This window comes from Gadus morhua, chromosome 12 (assembly GCF_902167405.1).
Source record: "Gadus morhua chromosome 12, gadMor3.0, whole genome shotgun sequence".
Taxonomy (NCBI): Eukaryota; Metazoa; Chordata; class Actinopteri; order Gadiformes; family Gadidae; genus Gadus; species Gadus morhua.
Window position 1 is genome coordinate 8,760,704 of NC_044059.1, and position 18,748 is coordinate 8,779,451.

Sequence of the window (18,748 nt, forward strand, 5' to 3'; positions counted from 1 at the left end):
CGAGACCACAATTTCGCGCGCTGAGTCTAAGCTCCGGTCACAAGACAGATTGACAACCATGCCGACCAATTAGCGGCCGCCTGTGAGCAAGAACGAGCCAATAGCAGAATCCTTGTAGTTGTAGACGGGCGGGGAAAGAAAGTATCAAAGAACTATTGATTCTGTCTTCTGCAGCGCGTTGAGTTTCTCTTGCAAACTAGAGCGGTACGAGGAAAACTCTTGCGGCATAAACTTTATCAGAGAATTTGGACAATCAAACAGGTAAAGCCACGAACTACGTTGAATTTAATAACATACAACCTGTGTTGGATCGTATCAGTTGACCTAGCTAGCTAGCCTGTTTTTGCTAATTTGGAAAGTCTCCCTGCCTCGTTTCTGAACGGCTCTCCTCGTCATTCAAATGCATTGTTCGGGGGACTTAACACTGTTTACATCGTGTTCATTCTCCAACCGAGTTAAAACTAGCGCGCTTGGAGCTGCTCTGCTGAATGACTGAACGGGCATGTGCGTGTTTTGTGCACATAAGTGTCTGGTAGGGGTCGGGAACGTGGTCCGCTGTCAATGCTACCGGGGCTGGAGGGTTGAGCTCCGTGTGTGTGATGCTGTTGTGCGCGCTTTTACCTTGTTTACTGGGTGAACGTACAGAATGGGCGATCCACTTTCACACAAGTTTGGCCAGTACGTGTACTTACACTCGATACAAAACGTTTACATGCGAAGGAGAAACTGTCCTATTAAAAAAAAAAAAAAAAAAAAAAAAATAGTTTTCAGTATTTGGCCATGGAGGTGTGGTTGTAGTAAACCTTGTATATTTCGAGATGCTCCTTTCTTTCTTGGTTTGGTGGTTAGATTACTAAACATGTGGGGAAAGACGGACGTGACCAGTTTAAACGAGACCACACTGGGATTTGAAGGGTTTTAATGAATCGTCGGACCAGCTGATCCCAGCTGAGCGCAGCGAGCACAGACCACCGTGTATAATACATCAATCGTGTTTAAAACGGACCGCAAAGGCATCTTCTGTTACAACATAATCGTAGCTACTGATTAAACCTTATCGATTCTATCTGAAGTAATACTGGGTGGTCCCATGGCGTGTTTTATTGTCAGAAACCCGAAGCCACATTGTTTGGTAGCAGCTCCTCGCGCCCGGATGTGCTCTCAGTGGGAGTGGCCTTCGCTTCGTTTTCCCGCACTGTATTTAAATCAGCTTGGGCACGCCCAGAAAAGACTGTTGGAGGGGTGACAGGTCACTCGGATGGAGGCGCAGCACAATGACCGTTTGAACACTGTTATTGACCGTCATCCAGTGGCAGAAGGCACGGAGTAGAGATTTGAATAGGCCGTGTCATTATCACTCTAGTGGATAATCACTTGTTTACTAGCCTCGGCGACTTATCTTTATTTCCACCAAATAGTTATCCCAATCCAGGAGGTGTCTTCTAATTTAAACAATCTGACCGTTATGTGGATATAACAGCCACAGCAGTTTTTGCCCTCCATTGTTAAACCGTTTTATTGCACACGTTTTATTGCACAAATGGGACAAATGACAACACCAGATGCCTTGTCACTGTTGTCAAGTCTGACTGTGGTGTGAATGGAAAATTCTTTATTCGAAAGGTTACATGAAAGCCAGTTCAATAACTTTCATTCACAACTTGTTTTTAAGGTTGGGGGGAAGTCTATAGAATACTGAATCTGTATCCTACTTGGAATAATAATAAGCAATACTTGTGAGTACTTCAACCGTCCATACTATTTTCAATAGCAATGGCAGCCAGGCAGATGCCATCAACATAACTTAAGCACCACCCCAGTAGCTACCTAAAACTCAAACCCGCCTTTCTGTTGCTTAACATGGATGATTTAGGAAACGGCTGTCAGCTTCATTGTGGTGATGATGGATGGATTCTGTTATAGCGGCTATAGGGGCACCACAGCTGTCTGGCTTGTTTTTGTACTATTTTGGAAACAATGGCTCCAAAATACAAGGAAACAGACGGTGTCCAGTTTCAATTATGGCAATTTCACTGACTTCCATTAATGGAAAACAAACAGACGTTCACCTGCCTTGTTCTCCTTGAAGAGGCAAACGTTTTGTATCAACGTATCAACAGTCAACGTTTAAGGATCTTTCTGCTTTGGCTATTGACGAGCGGGCTGGAAAGGGGGCTCAAAGTAAAGGGCCCGGTCTAAGCGGCAACCGGTGTGCCTGGCCCACTTCTGGCGCAGCTGCAGGACAGCATCCTCTAACGGGTCCCGTTATCCCCAGGGCAGCTGCAATGTGGATCCAAGTACGGACGATGGACGGGAGCCAGACCCACCGGGTGGACAACCTGTCCAAGCTCACCAAGGTGGACGAGCTGCGCCTCAAGATCCAGGAGCTCTTCAAGGTGGAGCCCGAACGACAGAGGCTCTTCTACCGCGGCAAACAGGTACGTTGAGGTCACACAGCCGGTGACGTGGTGAATAGTTGGTGTAAGAGCTGGGAGGTTTTCCATGTGAAACCTGCAGCTGGCAGATAATGGCTGTTGGTTGTGGATTGGATGCCAGGGATGTTTGAGTTGCAGCCGTTGGGTGCTCATCTGTTTTGACTGCAGGGTTGCGGCATCGTCATTCAAGCTTTATTTGATGGATCAAATGTTGTCCAAGTCTGTTTTGGACTGCTAGTTATAGGCTTGAAAACATGTACATGGATTCTGTCTTCCTGGTTTTTGAACGTGTCAACATGATGACTAATGACCATGGCATGCCCTGCTGGTACCTGCAGGGTTTTTGAAGAACGCAAAGTTGTATGTGGTGGTGTGAAGGGAAGAAGGTGCTATTGTGCTATATGTATGCAAGTGGAATATTAAAATGTATTCAAATGGCGGCTCATAACGGTGTTCTTTTAAAGTGTTGGTCAAAGAAACTACATTATCTACTTCTAATTATATTTTCAAACGGGTTATCAAGGTGCTTTCGATGTTTGATGGAACATAATCCGGCACGTGGGGAAATCCATTGCAATCTCTCAAACGTTCAGTTCATTGATTTCCATCAAGCCAATTGAATGGAGTAGATTTACGCAAACGGGTGACCAATTGCGTGTATTCACGTGGCAAAGGCAGTGAGCCATTACAGTACAGATGATTTATGATTTTGAGGAAGTACGAACTACACAGAAGCGGGTGCGTGGGGTCAGACCACACCCTACACGATCTGATAGGTGCAGTGGAAACCTCCCTCTGTGGTATTTTAATTATTTTTAATTTTAAGTTTCTTTAGTTAAGCCTTCGACTGAATTGTCTGAACTTGTGTCACCCAAATTCTGGAAAATTGTTTATTTTACATGTTTACATCACTCTTAACATTGTGTGTTGAAGAGGACAAAAGTAAACAAAGACATTCCAATGGTGTGATTTATTTTTTATTTTTATGATGCCTGTAAATGATCCATTAAACTATAGGCACTCTTATCAGTATAAATATTATCCAATGTCATTGGTTTATCCAATGTCATTGGTGCGCTTTACTTAAAAGATCTGACAGTGGGCCGTGAAGGTCCTTCGCAATGGTTATATTTCAGGCTTTATTTACTTAATACTATTCAATGCATCAGTGCACACGTACACTATAAACACTTTGAATGTAATGTCATTTCCTGTCAAATTCAACCGTGGCTGTGTCTGTTTGGCAGTGAGTTGACGGAAATTAATTCACGTCTGTTGGTTAAATATTAGAAGAACAAACTAAACGTGTTTTCTGCGTAAACGTTGTCAATTCAAGTTGCCTCATTGGATCAGAGATCCCATGTCACAATGCGAATGCAAACAACGAGGCTATTGCAAGATATAATGAGATTATTTGGCCAAAAGTCCCTTTTTTTGTGGCTGTGTTTTAGAGCTTGCAATGCATTTTTGCATTGCAAACGGCTGAAAACAAATAATAAAGCATCATAATCATGTTTCTGATGTTTTCTGACAGTGCTTCACACCAGAATGAACAAATGTAATAGAAATATTGTTTTTGTGGATTTCAGTAGTGGGGTGCTTTTTCTTAAATGCTGTTGTGTACAAGGCATCTGACATATCTAACATGTTAACTGAATTTGTAAAAACTAAGTCTGAAAGCCTTGTTGTAGTTAATTGGCAAAGGGTTGTAACAAAACAGTATCTCAAATCCCAAGCCGTCGTAATTTCTGCAACTATTGGATCAGCCAACGGGGAAGTTTTGCAGTAGAGCTCAATTGTGTGATATTGCATATAAATGTGTCTTTTATATCCTATGTTCCGGCTCAGTCTGTCTGTCTATGGCACTAAATAAAGGAGCAGTCTGTTGGGGATTACTGAGATAAAGTCCCCCCCACCCCAAGGGCTAACGCAATTCAATTGAATCCATTATCCTTCTGTTAGTTATTACCAGCCAGGTCAAGGGTCACGCCTAGTTTGGAACCAATCCAATCGTTTCTTTGCATCTTCACTGTACTTGACCTTCTCGACCCATAAATGCAAACCTCCACGTTCACTAAATGTCCTTTTCTAACGCTTTATGATTTCCAATTATCATATAGCGGAGATGTGTCTGCACAAATGAGCACTAATTAATTTGTTTCCTACAATTATTTATTGTATATTCCTGTCCTGAAGGCATTGACTGCAAGCATGACCATCGTGAGAATCGCGTGTGCGCTCATGCACACACACGCCCTGGTACAGAACCTAATTCTCCCTGTGTGTCCAGATGGAAGACGGCCACACCATGTTCGACTACAGCGTGGGTCTCAACGACATCGTGCAGCTCCTGCTGAGGACGGCCGCTCCGGCCGTGGAGACGGCGAAGACCAAAGACGCCAAGGAGCCCAAGGACGCCGAGCTCTCCGACTCGGACTCCGGCTGTGGCTCGGCCCAGAGCGAGTCCGACAAAAGCTCCACCCACGGGGAGCCCGAGGCCCCACAGGCCGCCGGGACCTCCGCCAGCGCCGACACGCAAGAACTCATCGACCCTGGGTTCGGCTTGTACAAGGTAATGGGTTTGGACGTCTGTAACTGGCTGTTGAGTGTTTTGGCTAACCGTTGAATAGAAGAGTCAGCATGGTTGGTAACCCAACCCCAGAAGGGACTCCGCCTTTAACCCGACCTGAGGGGTGACTCTTTCGTAAGCCGAGCCGAGACCGACTTTGGATGTTGGTGACGACATTGTGATTATCACAGTGTTGTAATGTGGTATGATTTTCCTGGTTTAAAAGCAGAATGTAAGATTAGTAATTGATGGATGCCTCAATGAGGAGGAGACATTGAATCATTAAAATAATGGATCACATTTTGGCAAACTGCAACAATAAAATCATGCCTCGTAGTAAACGTTACTTTGGACAAAATATAACGTTGGATGCTTTTGTAATTATTGCATGTTTCATTTATACCGCGTAATCACCCATAACAACAGATTTTAAGCATTGACAGTAAAACGTCTGGAAAAAGCTTTGTATTCTTATTAATCTGACGCTTTGTGTTTTAGATCAATGAGTTTGTGGACGCCAGGGACCTGAACATGGGGGCGTGGTTCGAGGCCCAGATACTGAAGGTCACCAAGGGGCCGGAGCCGAGCCCAGAGAAGGAGGAGCCGGGCACACCCACGGATGAGGACATTCGCTACCACGTCAAATACGAAGAGTAAGACGCATCTGTACTCTTAAGTTGATATCGGAAATGTAAATACTTGGCTAGTGATTCATTGGTAGATTTATCTCTTTGTTTGCTTTTAGTGGACACAAATTGCAATATTTGTTAATGATTGTTTTGTTTGAGAGGGGGAATTGCGCATTATCCCATTTTTGAGTTTTAACCGAATTTATAGTTCAGTTTCCGTAGTCGGTGACAAAAATTTAAACCGTGGTGTCTGTCGAGTCTTTCATCTAACGTGTGCGTGTGAGCTGCACACTGACGGTCCTCCTTCACCTCAGCTATCCAGAGAACGGCGTGGTCCAGCTGCTGGCCAAGGACATCCGGCCGCGCGCCCGCACAGTCTACCAGTGGCACCAGCTGGAGCCCGGCATGGTCGTCATGGTGAACTTCAACCCAGACGACCCCAAGGAGCGGGGGTACTGGTACGACGCCGAGATCAACAAGAAGAAGGAGACCCGGACGGCGCATGAGATCCACGCCAAGATCCTGCTCGGGTAAGGGGCTGCTTGGATTTTGCGCTTCAGGGGGAAGAAGGGGTAGAATTTTTAAGAAGAGAAATCTATTTTGTGTTAGTTAGAAATTTAGCTCAAACTATTCTGAATTTTGAAGTTTAAAACCTAGAACTTTGGACTTTTCTGTTCTTTTGATGCATTTCAGCTGGTGAGTTCTTTTGGCTGATTGTCACTTGTCCGTAGTAGTGATGAGTCCAAATTGTCGTATATTCGTATACGTTTGTTAGGTAGGTATTAAAATCTCTATTCAGGATTTGTACGCTTTTTTTGGTACTGCTTACTTACTTTGGTACTCAGGTTTCGCCCGCCCATTATGTATGAGCGTGAGACGTCCATCATTATGAGAACACCAAAATGGCCTGGACAAACATTAAACAAACTGATGCGTCCATTCATGTCAGAGTCTGCTTTCAACTTGACAAAAATGTACTTATTTACCCCCGTTCAATTTTGCAGGGCAGCAAAAATGCCCTATTAACCAGTGAGCACCAAGGGAGAGAATACACTTGAACACCACGAGAGGTGTGATGACTGCTGTTGACACGGTTCTCCTTTCTTTTTCCAGATGTAGTGTAACCTTCTATTACAACTAGTGTGTCAAGAATGTGCTCTTCTTGGAAAGGAAATGTATTTGATAGTGCCACTGCCCTAACCCAAAGTACTTTTTTTTTTTTTTTTTCAACAAACATTAAAGAAGTTTATTGATAGCGAAACATTTTGCGTCCCTGTTGAACGATCCTTTTTACTGAGATGTTTTCATAATCTTTCTCTGCAGTGAGGCTGGCGACTCCCTTAACGACTGTCGGATCATGTTCCTGACGGAGATCTACAAAATCGAAGAGGCCGGGGGTCCCGACAACTCGGCCCCGGGATCGGAAAGCCCGCTGAAAAGTAAGGATTTGTGGGAAAATGGTGGCGTTGATATCCATCACATATTCTCTTTGGGGGCAGCATGAGACGGGTTACAAGTTATTGTGCTGAGCCACCCTGATCTCCTCGGTTCTTCAGGGTCCAATGGGCCCGAGTGCAAGCACTGCAAGGACAACCCCAAGAAGAACTGCCGCTGGTGCAACTGTCACGCGTGTGGCATTAAGCAGGACCCCGACAAGCAGCTGCTGTGCGACGAGTGTGACATGGCCTTCCACATGTACTGCTTGGACCCCCCGCTCACGTCCATCCCCGACGACGAGGACTGGTGAGTCGGGGTTCTATAACCATACTATATACTATATAACAATAACCAGCACGGGCGAATCTTCCAATCAGCGTCACGGAGGTCAATTGTAAAAGTGATGCTGATGTAGTCGATTTTGTTTGAGTAGTACATCACAGACCCGCCCTTATTCAGAGGGGGCTAGGGGGTTTCTGTATGTCAAGGAATAACTGTCAAAGGAACACAGAAGAGGGTGGACGTGGTAGCAAAACGTGCATCCTTTATTTATAATAAGCGTATAATAACATTTACTTGTTTTGTAAGGGTGCATGAATCGAAATGGAATCTTTTATATTATTGTGTACTTCATGTTTAGTAATATGCATGGGGTGGTCTATTACAGGTATTGTCCCAGTTGCCGTAACGATGTAAGCGAGGTGGTGAGGGCCGGTGAGAAGCTGAAGGACAGCAAAAAGAAGTCCAAAATGGCCTCGGCCAGCTCCTCCAGCCAAAGAGACTGGGGCAAAGTGAGTTCCCCTGACACATTTACGGAAATAACACGACTACTGTAACATGTTATTTCTAAGTATCAAACCAACTGATGGGTGTTTTTCCTCTACTTTCAGGGCATGGCCTGTGCTGGTCGCACTAAACAGTGCACCATCGTGCCGTCCAACCACTATGGCCCAGTGCCTTGTGTCCCAGTTGGGTCCCAGTGGAAGTTCAGGGTGCAGGTCAGTCAACTTGACCCTCATAGCAAGTGGCAGCCATCGGAGCTGAAAGAGGAAGTGATTACTCTGAAGGCAGTTAAATAGAAATGGCGATTCTTATCCTATCATCGCTTAGCTGTTTTTTTCACTTCCTTTAATGCTGACATCTGGTTTTCTTTAAAGTGAGTGGCTACTTTTAACAATGCCTGAAAAGAGGGGCATTGCCCCTTGGGGTCCATGATTGCTTTGTTTTAATTAGCTTTTAAAAAGCCTTATTTTTTTCATCATTTGATTTCATTCGGTTCATCTAAAAAGCAAAGACGAAAACATTATACATTTAAACGACGATTATATCTTTAAGCAGCTACAACCATTTGACCGTTTGTCCGTCAGAGTGCCCGTTTCTTCTGAGCTTTCAATGTGTTTTCTCTGCGTGTCAAGGTGAGCGAGTCTGGTGTCCACCGGCCCCATGTCGCCGGTATCCATGGAAGGAGCAACGATGGAGCCTACTCCCTGGTGCTAGCCGGAGGCTACGAGGATGACGTGGTACGCTAAGCGAGCTTGCTTATTACTTTTGATAATCAAGATTTTTAATGATGCAGTTTGGAGGATTCTATTTTATCTGAAGCGTCTTGGGTACAGTAGGCTCATGCATTCTTGGCAAAGGTGGGAATTAAACACTCAACCCTGTGAGTTTTTGTCCTGTACTTCCACTTTAGCTGGACGTCTCTCCAAATTAGGATGATAATATTTGGACATTTGTGAAGTAATTGTCATTGACTTGGTTGTCTACATTTTCCCAATAAAGCTTTATTGGGTTGTGGTGGTCAGAATAGTTGCTCTGCTGCTGATTCTCAGCCATGTTCTTGGATGACTTCCTTGCTAACCACAGCTTGCTTGAAAGGGTTCATAAACAAGATGCCAAACCCCCAAGGGCCTGTATTTAGTCAGTCCCTTTGGATACGATTATTTACGGCTATTAATCCTTTTTTACTTTTGAGTTACCAAATATTGGTAATTTGGTATTTGTTTCTTAAACTGGCATGAGCCTCAATGCAAAGATAATAGGGCTACTCAAGGGGACCTGGTTCTGATGATCTGTATTCTTGCTCCTGGTTTTAGGATGACGGTAATGAGTTCACTTACACTGGATCCGGAGGACGGGATCTGTCCGGCAACAAGAGGACCGCCGAACAGTCATGTGACCAAAAACTGACCAACATGAACAGGTGTGTAGTTGCTGTTTGCTAATGCAGCTTTTTCGGGTTCCTCTAGCTTGGGTGCCTATAGCCTCTAGCTTGGGTGCCTATAGCCTCTAGCTTGGGTGCCTATAGCCTCTAGCTTGGGTGCCTATAGCCTCTAGCTTGGGTGCCTATAGCCGCTAGCTTGGGTTCTCGAACCTGTTCCTTGTATCGTACCACTTTTACCGCCACTAATATTATAATAAACCGCCCAATACACAGTTGTCGGTTGGTCATACTGGTCCTTATCCTAAACACTTTTTGTTTTGGTTTCGTTACCAGGGCACTGGCTCTGAACTGCAACACGCCTGTGAACGATAAGGACGGGGCGGAGGCCAAGAACTGGAAGGCTGGCAGGTCTGTCCGGGTAATCCGCAGCTCCAAGGGTCGCAAACACAGCAAATACAGCCCAGAGGACGGCAACCGCTACGACGGCATCTACAAGGTCAGCGTTGGGGGAGGAGCCACACGGTTACCAACATGTCCTGTGGTTCTGGGTCTCTGTGATGCGTTCATGTATTGTAATCAGGTCTCCATCGGTGATATTTATGTCTGTCTTCAGAGGGGTGTGATATGTTGTTACGCTAGCTACATGGTAGATAAAATTGGATGTACCGTTTATTTTTAATTTGGTGCTACTTGCAAAGCATAAGGACCAGGCATTTTGTCAGTTTGAAGCTCGATGGGAACCCCGACAGTGGTGTGAACGTGCATCTTAGCGCTCTGTGGACAGATTTACCTGACTGTTCCTGCAAAGTGTCCAAACATTACTAATGGCACTTCATAACATGTTAAGATATATGCTGTTAACTTTAAAATAGGCCGAACATCCTTAGCATTGGTGGTCACTTTACCTCTGCCTTCGTATCTCCTAGGTGGTGAAATACTGGCCGGAGAAGGGGAAGTCTGGTTTCCTGGTGTGGCGGTACCTGCTGAAGAGGGACGACGACGAGCCAGCACCCTGGACCAGAGACGGCAAGGAGCGCATCAAGAAGCTGGGGCTCACCATGAATGTGAGGACACGTCATTGGATAATGCTTGAGCTGGACATGGGGAGGTAGAACCGGGAACGGTTGGAGGGTCAGCGGTGTAGAAAGTACACCAGTACAGTCAATTTGTGACTGTTGAAAGGGATGTCACCCATTGGTTTAAGCCAAAGCTAATGGTGCTACCATTTCTTGCACTCTGAAACCACCACTTGAAAATATCCATATTGGGCACATTACTGTGAGGATTCAATTCCTACCCTTATTCTATGGCCAAAACTCAGTAAATACAGTCCATAACTTTTTAATTAATGTAGAATCTCAAACAGGACGTCTGCGACCCGTGTTTTTGAATCCAACCACTGTGAGCCCCCTATAGGCTGTTTGGTGAACTACAGGTTATTCACTTCCCCTTGGACTTCATGGCTACTACTTTTATTGAATGAATACCAAAGCAATGCATTTGGATGTAAATATTGGACTGGTTGCTCCAAGGCAATGCCCAACTTAAAGAGATAACCCAGCAGGCTGAGGATGCCTTGATTTACATGTATATTTTGAATGTAATTTGCAAGTCTTTGCAAATGAGTCAAATGAATGAATGCGTGTGTGTCCGCCCCAGTATCCAGAAGGCTATCTTGAGACCCAGGCAGCGAAGGAGAAGGAGAAGGAAAACAAGAGTGAGCCAGAGGAGGAGACCCCAACCAAGGGCAAGAGGAAGAGGAAATCTCAGGGTACAGGTGAGCCAGATGAGATGATTATCCACTTTATTGGGGATATGGGATTACTGGCTATTGGAACCACCCCAGCGTTTAACCATTCCCCTAATGATAAAGTGCCATAACGGGACAGTTGGGCTGTGGGCTTCCCCCCTTTTACCCCAATATAATAAGCATTGATATTTCAATGAAGAACCATTCCAACAAACAAATCAAAAGCATGTGACTACTAAGATTATTATTTTTTTCTGTTCACATTCACAGCAATACTGACTATAACGGTGACTTATGAGTCCTACAGTCCCCACTAGTTCCATCTGTGACCGAGGAATGTTCGATAGCATTAGTCTAATGGAAGGGTGTTTCACAATTCGTTTTTAAAATGGGGTTTAAACGAGCCAGGCGCTTGGATTTCTAATGTGTGCTTTACGTGATCCGTCTGCTAGACTCGGCCAAGTCCTCCCCGGCCAAAGGAACGCCTAAGAAGATGAAGGTGGAGGTTTACAAGCTCACCGGGGAGCAGAAGTCCCTGATTAAGGAGGACGAGGCCAATAAGAAGATCTGGGTCGAGGCCAAGCAGTCGCTGGCGCTGGGACCGGTAAGAATCCATTACTTTATACCACACACCTGACTGTCTATAGGCTGGGCCGATAATGACGTGTCGTCATTTCTATTTAAACGCAGTCAGTATACATTTTGGTTTTTTCAGCAATAATCTGAACAAAACTTTCGTGACTTGATTGATTAAAAATTACTTTATATATAGGTTGGGGAAAGATTTGTATATATTGCAGGTTGTGTGTAACAATACTGTGGGATGTTTCTTCTGCAGAAGTTCCTGAACAAGGTGGAAGAAATGTTCTTGTGCATCTGCTGTCAGGAGGTGGTCTACCAGCCTGTCACCACAGACTGCCAACACAACGTCTGCAAGGTAGGATCTGCTGCTATCTCTCTTGCACCCGCTTATCATGGGATCTGCTGCCAACCGCTGAAGTGCAGGAAGTGTATTCCATGGCAAATATGGATGAGGACCAGCTGATTTTGAGCAGATGGGTTAACGGGGGATCATGTTTAGGTATTGGATGCTGACAAAGTTCAATGAGAAGGTTTGTTCACTTTTATTTGACATTTTCTGTCATTTTTAACTTGCATTTAAATCAGGGTACACTTGAAAACCAGAACTCCACTCTTATTGTGATATTCACAGAATAAATGCTTTCATTTTCTGCAAAACGGGTCTCCCTTCAATGACCTAGTGAGTCTTATCTCCCACAACGAGCCCTTTTTAGGGAAAGTAAATCCCATGCGTTTAAAAAGTGGCACTTTCTTCCCTCAATGTAATGTAGAGCTGTGGCAGGTTCCTAAGATGGGGAAATATGTTCTATTCCAGGAATGTCTGCAGAGGTCTTTCAGGGCCGACGTGTACACCTGCCCCGCCTGCCGACACGACCTGGGCAAGAACTACGCCATGAACGTCAACAATCCACTGCAGGTCATTTTGAATCAGTTCTTCCCCGGATACAGCAGTGGACGATGATCACACCTTCCTTCTGCTCCGTAAGGACGCGCAATGAACTGAAAAAAGGGGAGACGTTCAGTAGAGGCAACAAAGAATCATTTTTTTTCTCTTAATATATATTTTTTACATTGAAATTAAGTAATTTTGGTGGATTTTTATCACCATCTCCAGTTAATTCTTTCTACTTTCCAGGTTGTTCAGCTGTTTTGTTATCAAGTGTGGTTAACTGTTCATTGAAACTGCATTTTGAAGCTTTTGTACATGTAATCCTAGTCCGTTACAGATGCCTCTTTTTTTTTTTTTTTTTTTTAACCTCACATTGCTTGGCATTATTTGTCATTTAACAATAACAAACACACCTCTCCACGTTTGCCATAATGGAACTCATGGTTGCAGTACAACAAAGTTCCTCTACGTGTAAACCACACTCCCTCAGAACGCCTCTCTAGCAAGTCCAGGTGGTGGCCAAGCTTGACTTCTTAGACGTTGAATTTTTGTACAGTTTTTGTTTTTTTGTATATGGAGCTATCTAAACGTTAACCCTGCCTGCCGTTCTGTTTTTGGATGCAAATTGAGACCAGATTTTTGCAATCAAGTTTTTGTTCTTACTTGTACATGTTCAAATTAAAGGATCACATGGTTGTTCGTCTGCGCATTAGGCCAGGTGCAGGGGATTTTTCCCCTTGCCTGTATTTATTCTGCAATGCCTTGTCATTTTTTCCTTTTAATAAATAATCTCAAAGTGGTCTGACTTATATTGCCAGCTTCCAGAACTGGTTTAATGTAAGCAGATATTCAAACTTTCTAAATGTTCCAATTGTCCCTGACCATAGATTTGAAGCCTATCATAGTTTCAACATCATTTCAGCATACCTTTTTGTTTTTTTCTTGTGCACAAATTTGTTTGCGATTAACCCAAATGTATCTGAAAGCACTGTCCAAATGCCATTTACACATTTGTCCTAAATTTCCATCAAACATAATCAGAATTATTATATTCCTATAATCAATTTGTTGATGCTTCACAATGTTTATAACTTTTTTTTTTTTCTTTTAGAATTTTATAGCATTTGAAGATTTGTTAAAAGTTGCATGCATTTGATTACTTAGGATGAAAAAGAAAAGTTGTCTACCACTCTAGAGTAATGTTATCCCACTGTGTCACCATCTCCTCATGCATTTGCCTTAACTGACTGCTGTTAAACCAAGGGCTAGAGTCTGACCAAGGTCTTCGCGCAAAAGGCTTCAAGAGGGAAATGTGGTGCTGTAGAATGTGACCCTGGAAGAGTCAAATGTATTTGAATATGGGAGCTGAATATAAATCTATGATACTGAATCCATATGGTCCGTTGCAGAGGGAATTTGTTCTAGTTCTTGGGTCCCTGGAGAATGTTTTATTCTTAACCTAGTTGGGGGAACCAGAGTTAATGGAAAACCTTATTCAACGGCGTATGCAATAGTTTAATAAAACGGGAATGTTTAAGTTTAACCTCACTTTTTGTATTTGGAACAGTCCTCATTCCGTTTAGTGTAGGTTTAAAGCCGTTTTTTGTAACTTGCATTTCAAAATGTATGGTTAACTAAGCAACAGGAAAGCAGCTGTCAGGTTCTCGTTACTGCTCACCAGCCAAGCTCATGGTACCAATCGGGAACACATGTATTTTGCTTGCAATATATTGCTTTAACTAGCAGTCTGTCAGCCTTTCAATGTTGGTTCTAACTGCTTTTGATGTTGGAGTTTGTCGGGTTAAGTATAGTGCACTTTGGGGACCCATGAGCTGAGCTTTGAGGCTAGTGGTTGCAGATATTGGTAATACCTCAAATATTTACAAATATTTGCATTGACTGGAAACTGTATATTTTCTTAAATTGTATATTTTTAGTCCCACTTAGTTTTGATATGTAGGTTTAGGATGCTTTCTACTTGCACTTGTTTGGTGCAAAATGTACACGTTCAATCTTTTATACAATAAAAATGTAAACATGATTGTGTTCATTAATCTGCAGGTATTGGATCCTTTTTAAAAAGCAATTAATACCATGTAGTTTTGGTAATACAATAACTATTTTGTCCGAGGTAATTCGGATACCGCCCCAGCAGTTAATCTAAATAGTTATTCTCCAATTAAAAACGAGGGTAAGCTCCAAAATGAAAGGTTTACGTGCACGACGTGTAGGCGAGCATGGTGTCTTTGCTACTGGTTAATCCAGTGGGCAATCAACAAACCGTTCCGTCGACTTCTCTGGAATCACCTCGGCGAATAACGTCACTCGTACCCTTGAGCCAATGGCGAAGTTGTATTTCTTAAGAGGGCGTGGCGTGATCCTGACGGAGGCAGTAGCTAGCAATGCTAAAAGATAATCGATCTTAGTACATTTTAACAAAACGAAAGCATTCTGATTGGGTTTACGCAGAAAACACGGATATAACAGCAGGAGGTAACGTAACCCGGTGCATTGACAATCAGTTTTGCTATCCGTTGTATCTGTGTTTTTGCTTGGTAAACGAAACCGTCGTCGCGATGTTTTGTTGACTTTATCATTGCAGATATAGGTTCAGCTAGCTAGGTGGCTAAAGTTAGCCTGCCTTTTAAACCATGAGATGTGTGGCTTCAAGGCCTAAACGTCAAATATACCGGGCGTTTTGTGGAGACAACATTCGTACGGGTCGTATGCGTACAAACACATACCCCTACAAAGGAAATCGACTGCATTATAGCATGAAATCGCTGCTTACTGACTGCTGTGCACAGCGGTGCTCTTAGATGGCAGCACTGCCACTGTGCGGCGTTCAGACCCTTTAAGCCCAGGGACGGGGATGCACGAGTAAACCACCACACTATCAAATGCAACACATTTGGGTGGTTTAACGCGTTGGTGACACGATAAGCGTGTGTTTGTTGGGTTATATCTTTAAAAAACCCTTAAAAATACCTTTTCCCGTTGGATAAGTTAGGGGGAAGCTGCGCGCAGGCCGCTTTTGGTTGCCTTGACCCGTCCTTATTTTGGGTGACACATTATGCATAGTAGTGCAAGAAATGTAGAACCCAGTTTTACCGAGTTGTCATGTCTGCTGCACGAATGGCCAAAGATCTTTGCATCTGCATAATTCAATGTCAATGAGCTGTTCCGTCTTGTACTACAATTTGTGACAATGCATATCATCGTAATGATGCAATGTTGTACAATACCCAGTTTTCATACTTGATTAAAAACAGGTTGAAGTTTAATTCTGCCAATCAGCACGATGTCACGCTATGTAGATTGCAATATTTGTAAATTGGGTTTAAAACTACATATCCCTATGAAATGAGAAGTTATACTCTAGTAATCTAACTTTTAGGCGATTAGGCAAGATTGTTATTGCAGTTCCCACAATCCATGTTCCCCAATCGGTCTCGGTGTTCAGTTGTGAATTGTGTCCCAAGTGTACGAAAAACAAATGTTAATGCTTTTCACATCTTCGCTTTTATGAATGATATAATACGCAGTGCTCACCTTTGCAATAACGAGTTAATTGGGAGCATATGTGTGGTAATATGTTGATGTGGACATCTGTTTGTTGGATTGATGTCTGTATGTTGAGGTGATAAGGGAGCGTATGCAATTCAAAATCCTGTACTCTGTGCATAGCACGGTAGCACCATGTCTAAGCACCGTGACCTGAGGTGACTTCTTTCTAGCCATGATCACGCAAGCCTTTTTACTTTATACTCACTCTTTTTCCTCTACACTTCCCTCCCTATGATTCATTCAGCACGACAGTGAAAAAGGAATTCTAAGTAAGTAACCTTAACAACACATTGCAAATCAACTTGCTAATTGCATGTAGCCAAGTTTTTATCTGGTAAAAGTTCCAACAATTTAAATTGGAAATTCCGACCATAAGAGGGCAGCAATGAGCACGCGACGGCCACGTTGGATTTGTTTACATCTTCATGTTGGACAGTAGATCCTTAAAGGGGACCTATTATGCTTTTTCGAATTTTATGACCTATAAACGTTGTTATATTGATTGATAGTCATGTTTAATCATACTAAAGTGTCAAATAATGACGTACATGCATTTCGACGTATTCCCTGCTGACAGTCTGGGGTGGCTGTGCTGAGCGCTAAACACTCGGGACAACGATTGCGATTCACTTGTTCACATTTCCGGGAAACATCTACGTAGACGTACTCCTGCCACGCCCCCATATGCCTGCTCAAATCTGCCCGTGCTCCAAGGAAGGTAACCAATCACAACGGAGTTGGGTTGGCAGGAGGGGGGCGAGGGGGCAGAGAAGGACGAAACGGAGCTTTGACAGAGAAGGCTGAAAGCGCCCAGATAAGAGGAAGAGTTTCCCGCAAATCTACATAGTTTTTTGTGTATGGTTAAACATGACTATCAATCATTATAACAACGTTTATAGGTCATAAAAGTCGATAAGCATAATAGGTCCCCTTTAAAACACGCAGAACAAATATGAATACATTCCATATATTCCTTCAGTTTTAAGGGCATTTTTATAGTGAGTAGAACAGACTATCCATTAAATAAAACGAATTCAGCTGATGTCCCCCACATTTCTCCACTGGGTTATCTCTTCCAATTTCACATCTGGACTGGGACTATATTGGTCATCCAACATTATGCACTTCTATTTTTGTCCTTCCAAAGGTTTCACAGTACTGGTGCTTTCTAACTCAACTGGTAAAGCATGTTATTCACACTGCAAGGGTTAGGTTTCTCCATGCTAAGAAATTCATGAACTCACTGTATTGTTAGACACGTTATATCAAAAAGATCCACCAAATTGCACATCTTATGATGCTCGTCCTACTCTGGTCACGCTAAAGGAAAGCTAAGCAAAAACGTTTCATAGCTGTGAGTCATCTTGTGTAAACTGGGTTAAAATTCTTATTTGAAGGGTATGATTAGGACTGAATTTAAAAAAAGATCTCTAAATAAGTTGTCCCCTAATCTTCCTATGTGCGTTCACACCAAACGAGAAGGGGCGACACGATTCCATACGAAGTCAAGTAGTCAACGTAGAGATGCGAATCAAGCGAACTTTTCGCTAGGGAAAACCTGCAACAATATTTTTGCAGCGCACTTTTGCCCTGCAAGGCCGAGCGCGTTCACGGGGATTTGCAGGGCGACACTTTCCCTCGAATGGAAATATTTCAACTTTGCCGCGTCATTCGGGTGATGACAGCCAATCAGCGTTCAACAGCGTGGCCACTGAGTGACGTGCGTAACCTAACAGCCAATCAGCGGTCAACCGTTCCCTGCAGTGCAGTCCGGGGTGAACCGCAGCATGGAGGAGAATGTTTCTTGCCGTTTGCGACTCCCGGAGCTCTATATATATATATATATACGATATAATATAATTGTATATATAATATCATGGCCAAAAGCTCTGTGCGCCTCCGGATGGCCGTAGCGCGGGGAGCTCTCTTAGGGATTGGGCTTCGCGGGGTTTGTTTACTGGCGTTGCTATGGTTATGTTCTTGTGTGTTCCAACGGTTTATTAGGTATCTAATAAATCACTGTCTAATCAATACTTGATTCACTGCCTCTTTCATGGTCATTACAATAATATGAATAGAATACGTCAGGTTCTCCGACGTCTCTCCCTCTTCCTCAACAGGTAAAGACATACAATGGCGGTTATCTCGGCCCTGGTTGAGAATGAATTCGCATGAAGCAACGTTGGGGAGCAAAAGATGTGGCATGACAAATTCGCCTGACAAAACTTGCACAGCGACAGATTATGATTTCTCCGGCGACAAATGTGTCTTTTGGGGTGAATGCAGCATCTGGGCACCATGAGAAACCAACCAGAGACAGCAGCTGTTTTAAGTATCCAACCAATTTGATCCCAGACCTCCCTTTTTAAAGTTGCGTACACACCATAAGCGAAGCAACTATTCTTTTCTTGTAACTCTGGCGAGGTTGCTCATGCAAACCGCAAACCTTTCTCGCACGAGCGATTCAGCATCCAGCGAAATTCGCGGGAAAGTTCAGATATTTCAACTCGAGGGAATGACACATTTTTGCTTGCATCGTTTGCATAAGTAGAATCACGGGAAATCCGTGTGAGCAAAGTCGTTCGCGCCGCACTATTCCACCCGCTCCACATGCTATTGCAATTGCAGATTCAAGCCACTAGGGGGCTCCAATTTAGTATGGTTGGTGTGATTGAATTCCTGGCAGGTCAACACGGCGTTCAAATGTCAACATTTAACAGTGGGTT

At 43.6% G+C, this 18,748-nt stretch overlaps 2 protein-coding genes across 5 annotated transcripts in view; both read left to right on the forward strand.

The window, feature by feature from the left end:
• Positions 1 to 106: 106 nt before the first annotated feature.
• Positions 107 to 14,496, forward strand: uhrf1 (ubiquitin-like with PHD and ring finger domains 1). 3 transcript variants are annotated; one of them, XM_030371867.1, is made up of 18 exons: positions 107 to 261; positions 2,276 to 2,438; positions 4,726 to 5,007; positions 5,503 to 5,657; positions 5,948 to 6,163; positions 6,327 to 6,329; positions 6,957 to 7,072; positions 7,190 to 7,376; positions 7,738 to 7,861; positions 7,961 to 8,068; positions 8,486 to 8,590; positions 9,167 to 9,273; positions 9,568 to 9,730; positions 10,161 to 10,298; positions 10,894 to 11,011; positions 11,437 to 11,588; positions 11,823 to 11,921; positions 12,381 to 14,496. In XM_030371867.1, exons 2-18 carry the CDS (start codon positions 2,286 to 2,288, stop codon positions 12,525 to 12,527), a joined length of 2,373 nt encoding a protein of 790 aa, XP_030227727.1. In that variant the 5' UTR covers positions 107 to 261; positions 2,276 to 2,285; the 3' UTR covers positions 12,528 to 14,496. The 3 variants fall into 3 exon arrangements, with proteins under 3 accessions (XP_030227727.1, XP_030227729.1, XP_030227728.1); XM_030371868.1 differs by having other exon boundaries at positions 111 to 261; positions 2,281 to 2,438; XM_030371869.1 differs by lacking the exon at positions 6,327 to 6,329.
• Positions 14,497 to 14,799: 303 nt separating this feature from the next.
• Positions 14,800 to 18,748, forward strand: part of kdm4b (lysine (K)-specific demethylase 4B) — a 44,557-nt gene continuing 40,608 nt past the window's right edge. Inside the window, exons 1-2 of one of the 2 annotated variants that reach the window (XM_030371866.1) lie at positions 14,802 to 14,948; positions 16,267 to 16,291. The gene's annotated coding sequence lies outside the window, so the exon portion shown is untranslated. Of the gene's footprint in view, positions 14,949 to 16,266; positions 16,292 to 18,748 lie in introns of both variants that reach the window. The other variant, XM_030371865.1, reaches the window with a different exon arrangement.

Coding starts and splice junctions, on each gene's coding strand:
- uhrf1 (XM_030371867.1), top strand. CDS start 2,286: ATGTGGATCCAAGTACGGACGATGGACGGGAGCCAGACCCACCGGGTG. Junction 7,073..7,189: donor ATCGGAAAGCCCGCTGAAAA/GTAAGGATTTGT, acceptor TCGGTTCTTCAG/GGTCCAATGGGCCCGAGTGC. Junction 10,299..10,893: donor AGCTGGGGCTCACCATGAAT/GTGAGGACACGT, acceptor TGTCCGCCCCAG/TATCCAGAAGGCTATCTTGA.